Below are 12,828 nucleotides of genomic sequence, written 5' to 3'. Positions count from 1 at the left end.
TAAAGTGAGTAAATGTAGCCTTCTCTGGAGACAAACAACAATCGCCTAACATGGGTCATGCTACCTCATACGTGTTGTGTTGCTGTTGGACAGGAACCCCTTGTAAAGCGCTTTGAGCTCGCTTAGTAGATATTGTTCTGTATAAAAGCTCACGGTATTTTGTTTACTTATTTATCTATTTTTTGTGTTTTTTGAAAATTTGGAATTTTAAAAAAAAATCTTGACTTGTTTTTCGTAATAATTTGGATTATTTATAAAATACTATCTGGTCACCCTGGCGACACCTAAGCCGAAAGCAACTTAACCTTATTTTTGTACCGAAGCATTTTGAACGAATAAAAATGGACGAAGTTGTACTTGTCACCAAAGATGAGGAGAGAGAGGAGTTTGAAATTGACGAAGAGGGTGACCGTAAGTAAAATCAGCCTTTTGGACTTAAATTTGAAATTTAGAATATGTAATTATGAAAATTTTTAGACAGGTTTCGGACATTGTGAAAATATTGCAATGTAACCTATTATCGATAAGGACAAGGTGTCTGCTCTCTTCATTCTGTATACCAATCGCTGTTGTGGATACGATACTAGGTACTTTGGTAAAAAATTCAAATTGGATTGAGCTCAATGAAACCTATATCATTTTAAAGTGCTTTTCAACACGATTCTAATGATACCAAAATTGTGAAAATCAGATAAGCAGAAAAAAAGTTATGTTAGTTTAAAGGCTGAAAAATGGTCTTCTATTTGCCTTTGTTATTTACTGACGGACTTTGTGACCTGAAAATTGTTGCATTTCCGGTAGTAACCACCATTTGGATTTCAAAACTGGTCTAAAATGGCCGCTAAGATTTGAGTAAGGATTTTACTGGAACGAATTTCATGGATGCGGTATACAACTTTGCCCTGAATTTAATTTTATAAAAAAGTTAAGATGTTAAATAAACGTGCCAGCATGAAATTTTGATTTACCAAGTTCTAATCTTTTAATTATCCAAAGCTAAATTATACCCTATTTTATCCATAATCAAAAGTTATACTAAATTGTCATTGATTTTAAAATAAACTACACCAAACGATAGAGTAATTTCTCCTGAAGAAAATAAGACATCAATCATTAAAATCCATCCATAAACAAAAAATCTATGGAACTTTTTCTGAGACCCATCACTCAAAAGTCCAAAAAATCGGGTCACAGCCACTAGGCCATTTATCGGCTCCCTGCTGGAGGGCCAAATGGACGTTTACCAAAGTACCTAACGATACAGTTGTAAATTCACAGGCAATTGCCTGAAGGCCGGCTCTATTTCTCCGAATGGTCGGCTAGCCTCCAGTAGCTGATGGGGAGTGGACAGGGAAATCACGAATTCGAATCATCAAGTATCAAGCAAGCTAGCGTTTTTTATTTTAGGCACATTCATTGTCGTTGACAAAGGCAGATTTTGTCAAAAAGTTGTGCTATCGCAAATACTCCATGGTGCGTTCACTTCTGCACTTCGCGCTGCACTATAAAAGGGAGAACAGAAGTAAACCTATGTAAGTAAATAGGCACACAAAGTCTCAAGATGGGATCAGATGTTGAAAGACAGGAACACAAACTCAAGATAGAAGTAGAAGTCTTAACATAGGCAGTTTAGTGAGTAGCAGCAGTGGCAGTCAAATTTTGACCCAACTCGTCCATGGGAAAGTTGTGACTGGAAATTGCTGTTCGCGTTTTGGGGGGTTCAATTAAAGATGCATAACTTCGTTATAAAGAGGAATATCGCAGATGGATAAGGCTATTCGGACCTGAGTCTGAATTGCTTCCCTTGGAAATTCGGACCCGGGTCTGAATTGCTTCCCTTGGAAATTCGGACCCGGGTCTGAATTGCTCGGACTCGAGTCTAAACTGAATAGAACTCCGTGGCTAACCAGGGTCGAGTCTGAATAACTCCATGGCTCTTCGACTCGGAATACTGCAATGCAATGCGCCCGAATGATGAACTTATCATTAGTGAAACTCTCAGTTACTATTCCGTTTGCAGCTATAGAAACCATATTGGTCTTCCTAAACACACACACACTCATGAGTATCTCTAATTCATTAAAAACAGAATAATCACACACACACTCCCCCCCGCCCCCCCGCCCCCCCCAAACAACCCAAGAGCCGGCGGCTTTTTCTCTTTGATCTCGTATCACCATGTTCTCCCCTGCATCCAGCGCCTCGGTCGTTTGTGGGTTACCCACCACCACCGCCAATCCCATTACCAGTTGATCATTTTCTCTCCGTATTCAACCAGTGCTTATTTTATTCATGGGCACATAGTCCAGTATTATCTAATAATATTAGTATTAGACAGTACTCTGCCCCTACCCCAGTGGCGGGGCTCTATTGCATGGCTTGCTGCCAAGAATCGCCCCTATTTTTATATTTATAAATAAAACTGCATATTTTTTTATTTTAAAAATGAATTAGGATACTGCCTTTTGTCAAAGCCCAACATATACTGCCTTTTAAATAAAACGCTCAATGCCCAAAGTCATATTATTCTCCTTTCTCTGCACTTTTTCGCGGCCGCAAATTGCAAAATATATAATGTAGATATGTCATGCATGTATCTCTAGCAACACGCTCATGGAAATCAAATAAATCTTCCAATCATTACACAAAGACACTCTTTTTTCTATGCGAGGGCAAATTGATTGTTAACGTTAACAATTGCGACTACAATTGTAATCTCCCAAAGACCACGAATATTTAGATCTCTGTTTTGTTTTTTAAGGCGCTTGCAGCACATTTAGGCCATATCAGCGCCAGTAAAAATTATGGAGAAATTGGATAGCAAAAAGTTCTAGAATTACAATTAAAAAGTACCCAAGAAAAAGTAAGACAAATGGGGAATAATAGATCACCCCTTTTGAAGGTAGTCATTTTCAGGAGTTCTAAAACGTGACTTGCTCGCTCACTTGCCCTCCTACCGACTGACAACTGAGAACGAGCAGCTTCCCTCCACCCTACCACGCTTCACTTTCGAGCCAGCTTCCACTTCCGACACTTCCTGTGATTGCGCAGGCACATTGTGGCAGGAGTCCGAATTGCCACGGGAAGCAATTCAGACTCGGGTCCGAATTGCCACTTCAATCGCAGATATTTTGGTATCATTATTTTCGTCTTTCAATTTCCTTTTAAATGGTGCCAATTAAGGAAAAAACCATTAATAATTCCAGAAGTTATATGAAGTTAAAATTTGGCAATTTTCAAATGCATTTATTTTTTTATTTACCGCGTGTGTTTTTAAAATTTAAACGCTTGTTTTTAGAATAACATCTAGACTTTATTCATGCCAAATTTCAGGGCTCTATATCGATGCGCAGACACTTTTTAACTCTGCGCCGAAATGCCATGTTTACATTATCTTCTCATCATGGCTGCCGGACAATATCGATATTCATATATCGATATTTTAAATTTAGTTATGTATTATTTTAATTTTAGTCCATAATATTTTCAGTCCTATTATTTACTATGTTTTTATTTTGAATACATACTTTCCAACTTTATTTATGGGCATTTTATAGTTTTTGTTTTAAAAGTTTGTATATTTCTTCTCTTTGTGAAATCCGATATTAATAATATCGATATTTTATAAATACCAATTGCTTTAATTGAATTTTATTTTACTTTGCCATCAAGTTTCTTTCCCGTATGTTTATCATTTGTATCCATATTCTTACGGCCTTAGCCTTAATAATTATTATAGTAAGAAGTTCTTTTAGTTATACATTTTGACACCCCCATACATTGAGAGAGAAGGGGGGGGGGTATAATTATATTAATTGTCAGTTCAAATGATGTAATAGCAATAAACCCAAAGTGGTTCAGCAGAATTTTTTAAAGTATTAAAAGCCAGAACTTTCCTTCTAATTATAATAGGGAATCCGTTTCAATTTATTTGAACTTTTTCAATCTACCATTTTATTTATTTATTTATATGCAATTAAATTGCCATAGGTAAAAATAATCTCATTATGTCATGACACAACATGTTTATATCTTTTCATTTAAATACTCTCAAACCCTTTTTTATTCTCTATGTATTAATTCAAAGAGGGGAATTATTTGCAATTGTTTCAGTGAGATATTGGGGATAAATCCAAAAGTGATATAGCAAATTGTTTCTTACGTCTAGCCGAGTTTTTGATTATGTAACATTTGCGTCATATTATGTAATAATGTGTTAATTTGAAATGTTTATCTTCCTCTTTATTAATGTAAATGCATTGTCCTCGATAAGACGAACATTTTGGTATAAAATATATGATAAGAACTCCATATTGACTGTTTTAACCATTTTTTATTGGTCACAACTTTGCAATGGTAATTTTGGGGTAAAAATCGGTCTGAAATTTCAGACTTTGAACTGCCGTAACTACATTTCTAATCAAGATAGAAACAAAATTCAAACTGTTTTGTAATCTGTGTTGCCAGCTCTTTCATATGACATTGGTTTCAAGTGTGTGAGGTACATTTAGAATTTCTATTAAACTCCCTACTTAACATTAACAGAAAGTTAGGAATAAAAGACAGAGCGCCCAAGTTTTGGCCAAAGAAATCTCAAAAAAATGCATACACATTCATCATTCACCCAGACACTCGCAAATAGCCAAAAAATATCTTGAGAACGAAAACTGTTCGGAGACATAGAGAGATCAAGTTTATTTTCCCGAGCATTCGGTGAAATAGTCACTTCACTGCGTTGCCTAAAATCAATCTATTTTTCTCTATTTCAGGGACGTACTCTCTCTCTCTCTCTCTCTCTCTCTCTCTCTCTCTCTCTCTCTCTCTCTCTCTCTCTCTCTCTCTCTCTCTCTCTCTCTCTCTCTCTCTCTCTCTCTCTCTCTCTCTCTCTCTCTCTCTCTCTCTCTCTCTTTCTGATGTTTAGCAAGTTTCTCTGTGTTGCCTCTTGCATCCTTCACCTCGGCCGTCACTGTGTGCTCGTTATGAGGATTCCCTGTTTCACTGTGTTTTATCATTTGTGGCTGCCTCTCGCTCCATTCACAACAGTTGTTCGCACATGCGTTCAGTTTTATCAACACACATTTGTGAAGTCTCTTATACTTATAATCGTATGTCTTCTATTCACACACAATTTGTCGCAGTTTGCTATATTTCTTACCACCACTGCCACTAGAACCCCAACCACATCATCATCCCTATGACCACCATTACTACAACCACCATATGTTGTAATTACTCTTTTTGAAATTCGCCCTAGTGGTGTCAGAATTGCTGCTAGACACATTTTGTATTGCATCTAGTAAATTTTATTGAAATTCAATCTAAAGGTTATGTTCGCATGGATTGTGGTGGGTTATTTTCGCATGGATGGCTCTTGATCACTAGAAAAATTCCTCTTTTTTTTTTTTTGTGACCAGTCATTCTAACCCCTGGTAATTTTAGATCCTGCAGTTTTTATCTTAGATTTATTGGTGCTATTAGAAGGCTTCTCAATATTAATACCATTTTTAGACGCCTTGATTATTGCAATAGCTTGCTTTATGATTATGGTTATATTGAAATTAATTGACTTGTTATTTCTATGATCTGTATATATTTTTTATTCCAGAGGGTCTTCTGAAACTCAAAGAGAATGCTAAAAGGAGGAAAGGACGAGGTTTTGGTGGTGGTAAGTTGATAGAAAGTGTGTTCTCAATCTTCATTAGCATCCACCTTTTTAAAAATCAAGAGCAGAAATGCTGTTGTAGTGGAGGGAACAGTTAGTGTTTGAAGTTGTTAGTAAAATGTTATTGTTATTGACATTAACCTTTTGCCTAATTTAACTTACATGCCAAAGAAATTGTATTCCAAACAGCCTTATTTTTAAGAGCATTTTCATATACTCGATGGATTCCTACCGAACACAACGAAATAGCTGAAAAAAATGTTAACTGTCATTTCTCATGTCATATGGTCACAAATAATTTTAATCCAAGAAAATGTATTTCCCAAGGAGAAATAATTTCAATTTGAATATTGTGTTATTCTGTAACAAATGATAATCCCAAGTGGTATCCATACACTGAAACTGACATTGTCAAATTGTCATCCAAACTGTCCAATTCAAATCTTAAGTCAATATCTTGGTACTGTCTCTATCTGTGTATCTTAATAAAACTAAGTATCTGATCAGCTTAATGTTATGAGAAGCAAATCACACAAGTACTCAACTTTTAAATTGTTGTGCTAGTAGCAGCATAATTTTTGATGTATTGTCTTCACTCTAAGGATACTTGAGGTAACTCGTATAGTAAACCACATACTTGTGATGCCGTCTTTATGTGATTTTTTTTTTAATATAGAGGGATCAACCAGAAGTGGTGTAGATGACTTTGAAGGAATGGATGTAGATGATGAATCAGATGGACCTGGGCCTCAGAGATGTAAGTTGAATAAAGAAATATTTTTTTTAGATGATGGAAGCTTGTCTGTGGCACATCAAATTTTCTGAGAATAGATCGCTGGCTTTTTACTGCCATTGGCCCAGGAAACCCTTTGTTTATTTATTTTTTAAAACCTCATCCCCACTGCCCATTTTTTAGATATTCATTTCTTATTATTTTTATCTTGTAGTTTTCTTTTGTTTTCTATTCTTCATAAGTTTTATTCACATTGCATTTGAAAAATCTTGTTTGTTTTTGTTTTTGAGGGTTTTTTTACGGCGCTTTCAATTGAAAAATCTTAAGTTTCCACCCCCCAAAATGTTGTATTAAAAGGAAAAATAATGACCGACCATCTGGAGAGAATGAAAATAATATGGGCATGGCCATGGTACCAACTTTTATCTTGTCAGATTACCTGACAAATCATCAATATTCAACATCTCATAATATAAGAATTAGACAAAACTTGTTTCAAAAGTAGATTATTTTATTAAAAGCCGGCAATCCAAGATAGGCCAATGGGGTTATTAGGTGACCTTGACACATGAACAAAAAAGAAATAAATGAAGAATAGGACAAGCAGTCATCATCAAAGTATGAGTTTGACTTTGTGAGACATGCTGATATTCCATTAATCCGTGATAATCTAAGAATACAAACGACAAAAGGTCAAGTTAAGTGACAGTGATCAGGTCTGGTAAATTTGGTAAATCTGTAGTGTAAAACTGCTGATGCTGTCTGCCTTATTATGCTAGACCTGTAAATTCTCAGTCAATTAACTGAAATCAGTCAATTTGTCAAATTCAAATATTTTTTAAAAAGGAAAGAAAGAAAGAATTCACAAATCGTAGTCGAATGACCGTAAAGTAATTAGGAGTGTTCCATAACGCTGCGCATAGCTCATGGAAGCTGTTTATATTAACGATGGATTTCTTGCCAAGGCTAAGCGTCACTTTTTAGAATTGGCGTGACTGAACACATCCCAGTGTAATTTCACACAGCCTTTGTTAAATTATTTTTTCACTTTCCAACCTGTCGTGATCCCAACGGTAGCCAATTTTAACTGAGCCGCCGAGCGATAAATTTCAGTTTCATCTAAGCCAAAATTGACCACATTTACAAGCTGGGTGTTAAATGTATAAAAAAGTAAAATGCGAATGCCGGAAGTAACATCTCTAGTAGATGATAATGGTAGACACCTTTAAATCGAAAGTTAGATTAGGATAGATTGCTACAAGCACATTTTGATTGCCTCACGTTGTAAACAAACTGGTTGACCGTTTCTTCACTGATTGGGTACCTGATTATAAGGAACAATGGTAAGTAGCCTAATTAATTCCAGTGCAAATCAGAACGTTTTCTGCCATTGCTTTGCTCAAGCCCAAGCGAGCTTGCTGTTTGTGACGATTTACCTTCATTTCGATTCTTTGAATTTTTCCGCTACGCCTGCCGAAGGTTCATTGTGATGATAATTCACTACTACTTAATAATTCAGTGTATTGGCCAGAAGTCATATTTATTTAAGTTTTTTTTTTCTGTCATTACCTGATTGAAAATCAAGTTTGCTCATTGCTACATTATTCTAATGTTCTCACAATGCCTGAGCTGTTCATGGATCGCAATTCAGACTTGTCGAGCATCGATAAAGATGTGAGGAATAAATTCAATTGGTCATGGCTAGAAGTTAAAGATGATAATGGTGATTATTTTTCTGACTATGTCAGAAAAATTCCAGAGGCAGGAATATGACTTTGATGAAGCCATCTTTACCTATATGAATGACATGCTTATTTAGCATTCCTTCTACTACATCAAATTATGGCAGTCATACTTTCAGTAAGAAATAACACCCACTATTTTAATGAATTGTATTTATCACTCTCCTCAACAATGATGCCCTTATTTAAAAAAAAAATAATTGAATCTTCAGTTTGTCGAAGAGTTTCAGTCAATTTTTGTAGAGCTCATTTACAGGTCTAATGATGTAATTACTTTTATTTCAATTATTTTACTCTCGAAAACATAATAAAATTGAGCATCGAAGAGAGAGAGAGCTTGTATACTTAGCCATATTCATGCTAAACAGCCAGTAGTTGAGATTGCACATCTTTTCAATGTTATGGCTTCCTGTTATTCTATTATTGCAAACTCAAATGAGGTATCAAAGACGGACCCCGAGTAATAACGGCCAATGATGATTGATCATTTACTCAACACACAATCAACTCCTCTCTTATGCCTCTTGACAACGCTGTTGAAAACTACATTTCAAGTTGGACAATGTTGGGAAAATTGCTGGACTCAAGAATGAGAAGGCCTTCTGTGCCACCTCAACTAACTGAGAATAAGACCTTGGTGCACGGGTGGCCAGCTGTAAATCCAGAACCCAATCTTATTCAGCACTTCTGCGATCTCTGGAACATTGTTGAAACAGTATGGAATGACAACACAGCAAATAACATACACCCCTTGATAAACTCTATAGGGAGACTTGTCCAAGGAATGATTGGAAATCGCAGTACTGATTTTGTTGTGTCGAATTTTTCCTCTTTTTCCAAAGCAGAGCAACACAACTTGTGTTCTTTGGGTCGTCATCACATTTAGAATTGTGCACGTATGTTGATGGAATTTGAATCACATAAATTGGAAGAGATTGCTTATGTTTGTGATATAACTTTTGTCCATATGCTTCTTTTAAAACTCAAATGAATTGACTCAAAACAAGAGTAGAGTTACTTTTGCACATGTATGTATATTGGCAGGTCTGATAACATTATGAAGTGAAGAGAAGTGGAGTAAATTAAATTTTTTAAATTACGTTTCTCTATTAATATTATACTAATGATGATGATAATGGTAATTATACTACTAATAATAGTTATTGATAATCATGATGATGGTGATTTGATCATGCTAATAATAATAATAATTGTTGCATAACTTCATTTGCATTTTTTTCAATTTTGGTATTTGGATGTCGATTACAAATTTTTTCAGTAGCTTTCAAAGTCTTGATTTGAGATCCCTCGTTTCCCTGAATGAACCCTAAAATGTCCCTCTTTTAGTCTTAACAAATTGGCAGCCCTGAGAAATTTTTTTTTGAATTTTCCTTCTTTTACATATTTCCTTTGGGAGATGAGACTGGTAAATGATATCCTTTTTATTCCAGCTGTTGAAGGGTGGATTTTATTCATCACTGGAGTTCATGAGGAGGCTCAAGAGGATGATATCCTCGATAAGTTCGGGGATTATGGAGATATAAAGAATCTTCATCTCAATCTTGACAGAAGGACTGGGTTTTTGAAGGTACTTTATATTTGTGATAGGACCCTCCTTTTTACCTGAACCAAAATTATTTATCATATTGGTGAAACATTTTAAATGCATATTGGCCAGATGAAAATAATTGGGTTAGCATCCTGCTCTTAATTAAAGTTAAAAGTGTTAGAAATAAAAAAGTGTGCATTCAGCTGACAACTAGTTATGTGCAAACAATACAGACTTTGCTTACACAAAATATGGGTGAGGAATGGTGTTCCTATGATGTTTTACGTGGGTCATTCCAGCAGTAGCATAGCAAGGGTAAATTAAAGCTAATTACCCAGACAAGGGTGCTCAAAATGAAGTGTTAGCATCCTTTGTCCAGAAGCCATATGAATTATTTCTGCGATTTAGTGAAATGGTAAGAAATAAGGGATTTTAAAATATATATATATATATATATATATAAGCACAATAAAATTTGAGTCTTGATATGGAGTGGCAGGATGCTGCAGTTTTCATCTAATGCTGTGGACTTAAATGAAATCAATTTTGTACACACTATCTGAAATGAATAATATATACTGTCCTTCTTAGCAAACATATTGAAGTAATGATCGATAAAAGGAGCACAGTTGTATGCTACAATCCTTCAAAGTGAAGGGGGAAAAAAAGATGAAAAATTTGTTGGCCTTATGACACATGATAATGAATGAAAATCTTGGCTTTTAGAATGAACTATACTTTTTTTCTATCCAATCATCAAATCCTTTTTTTTTAAATGATGATAAGGATTGTCTGTGCTCTCTTTGTCTAAACTTTTTACAACATCATGTAGGTATTGTCTTTCCAAAACCTGTAGTAGGAAACTAATCTGTTATGACCGATTAGGCTCTTAAAACTCCCTGCTACAGTCGATACATTTTCTTAAGCCAAACAGGTAGAAAAAACTGGTATTATATCCAGACATGGTATACTGGGATCCACTGTTTGTAATAATTCCTAAAAATCTCTTCACAGGGCTACGCACTTGTCGAATATGAGACTTTCAAGGAAGCACAGGGTGCTATTGATGGATTGAATGGAACAGAAATTCTTGGTCAGAAAATTAGTGTGGACTGGTCATTTGTCAGAGGGCCACGAAAAGACAGGTAACCAAACTTAATGAATTAACATATATTCTTTAAATATATTGGGTGAAGAATAAAAGAAACAGTTGTAAACACATTCTTTTTTGATAAGCTTATTGATTTTCTTCATTTTGGTCTGAAATATTCATTTCTTCTCATTTGGTGTTGAATAAAAGACTGATCACTGATTGCCAGCAAAAACAATGGTCAGTGATTGCATTATCTGTCAGGTGTATACGATCATTGATAGTCCGACCAATGTTTTATCTGGTCAGCGCAATACAGTGGGCCTTAGATATTGAGTTTGAGGACTTCATATCGCTGTCTTGTTGAATGTAAGATACTGTAATTAATGTTGGTATGTGGAATCTTAATAGAAAACAATGAAATAAATTGGGATTTTTATTTTCCTTTTTTTGAATTGAAGGGTTTGATGTTAAGACTGGCAATTACACATCTTGATATGACCTTATGAAGGGCATTTCACACACATTTCCTTGTCCTGTGCAAACCAACGTTGTTGTCTTTTTTTCTCTGAAAATTATACAAGCACCCAACAGGCTACTTGTCTTGTCCTGTGTTGTTGAACTTTACCATTTTCACAAGATAATTTTTTTATAAGTCACACAGAGCATGGCGTTTACAGAGTTTATGATAGGTAAAGATTAGTGAAAAGATGTGATTTTGTACTCTTTGGTCAGCTGGTATGAGGGTTTTCTTCTCTTATATTGTTCAAGATAAGTTTGTTGAATACAACCTAAAACTGAAGAAAAAAAAGACTGCAGCAGAAAAGGATTGAAAACAATATCATTAGAGGGGGACCAGGAAAAACATTAAGTAGAAGCTGGTCGAATACAAGTATGTAGAGTTCAGACTTGGTTTCATATATGTAATTTATGTGACATTTTTTCTTTGCAGATCAAAGAAAGAGAGGAGGAGACGGTAGTTCAAGCAATTCATGAGATTTTACATACCCCATTAATTAATTTTTAATGTTGTGTTTCTTTCATTTCTGTAAATAAAGTCGTAATATAGTGAAAATTCAAATAGACCTTACTTATTCAAAATGCTGTGCTTCTTGTGGTTTTTGTTGAAGAATTAAGAGGGACAATTGGAAAGTTCTGATAGTAGTGCTCTGTCTCAAAAACAACTACAAACCTGAAATTTTCACAGGCCATTACAAATCCTCTCCCATTCACTATATGCAAAGATTTAACCTTTTTTCTGGAAAGCATGTCGATAATCAATTAGAGGTTGTGCGGCTATGTGGTCTAGTGGTATGACACTCGCTTTCAGATCGGAAGGTCCTGGGTTCGAGCCTCGCTCTGTGCATAGTTGAGTCCTTGGAAAAGGCTCTTTACTCACATTTTCTCACCGTACTCAGGTGTAAAATGAGTACCTGGTCATTAACAGCGTTGTCTCTGTCCGAAAAAACAGGTGTCATGTCTCGTCCTACATGTTAAGTGTTGCTGTTTGCTGTTGTCCCCCCCCCCCCTTGTAAAGCACGTTTAGTGGATATTGCGCTATATAAAAGCTCAATTTATTTTCTTTTAGAGGTATAGCTAAATATTTCAAAAACAGAAACACCAAACCACAATTATTGTTGCTTTGCCGCATGATCTGTGGTTTTATTATTCATGTCAATACCTAAAAGAAATGTTAAACAAGACTTTATTGAAAAAATGTATTAAAAACGGGGGGGGGGGGGGGGGGGGGGGGGGGAATTAAAATTCTAAATTGGGGTTTCTTTGCACAGTATTCAATCTTCTGCCCTCTAAAGCACATTTAATTCGGTCATGTTGAAAAGTGAACGTAGAGAAAATGAAAGATAATATGATTCATCACAAAAGTTAATATTATTTAACTATGAACACATGACATCATTCAACAACGAAAACCATTTCATAATGTGTGGGTTGACGATCTTTTTGGTAGGTGGAAGCCACTCATCATCGTTGGTCCCAATCAATAGTTCAGTCTGAATATTATTCATGCTCATCAGTGTTGTGAATCTGAGG

At 35.4% G+C, this 12,828-nt stretch overlaps 1 protein-coding gene across 1 annotated transcript; it reads left to right on the top strand.

Annotated features, from left to right (window-relative positions):
- Window positions 1-287: 287 nt before the first annotated feature.
- Window positions 288-11,857, top strand: LOC144965579 (RNA-binding protein 8A-like). Its single transcript, XM_078901077.1, has 6 exons — window positions 288-411; window positions 5,606-5,665; window positions 6,339-6,419; window positions 9,589-9,725; window positions 10,701-10,831; window positions 11,729-11,857. Exons 1-6 carry the CDS (start codon window positions 342-344, stop codon window positions 11,754-11,756), a joined length of 507 nt encoding a protein of 168 aa, XP_078757203.1. The 5' UTR covers window positions 288-341; the 3' UTR covers window positions 11,757-11,857.
- Window positions 11,858-12,828: the final 971 nt, after the last annotated feature.

This window comes from Berghia stephanieae, chromosome 2 (assembly GCF_034508935.2).
Source record: "Berghia stephanieae isolate SIO BIC M18660-M18661 chromosome 2, UCSD_Bste_1.3, whole genome shotgun sequence".
In the NCBI taxonomy this organism is placed as follows: domain Eukaryota; kingdom Metazoa; phylum Mollusca; class Gastropoda; order Nudibranchia; family Aeolidiidae; genus Berghia; species Berghia stephanieae.
Note: the sequence above shows the minus strand (reverse complement) of the source record. Positions and strands in the feature narration are given on the sequence as shown.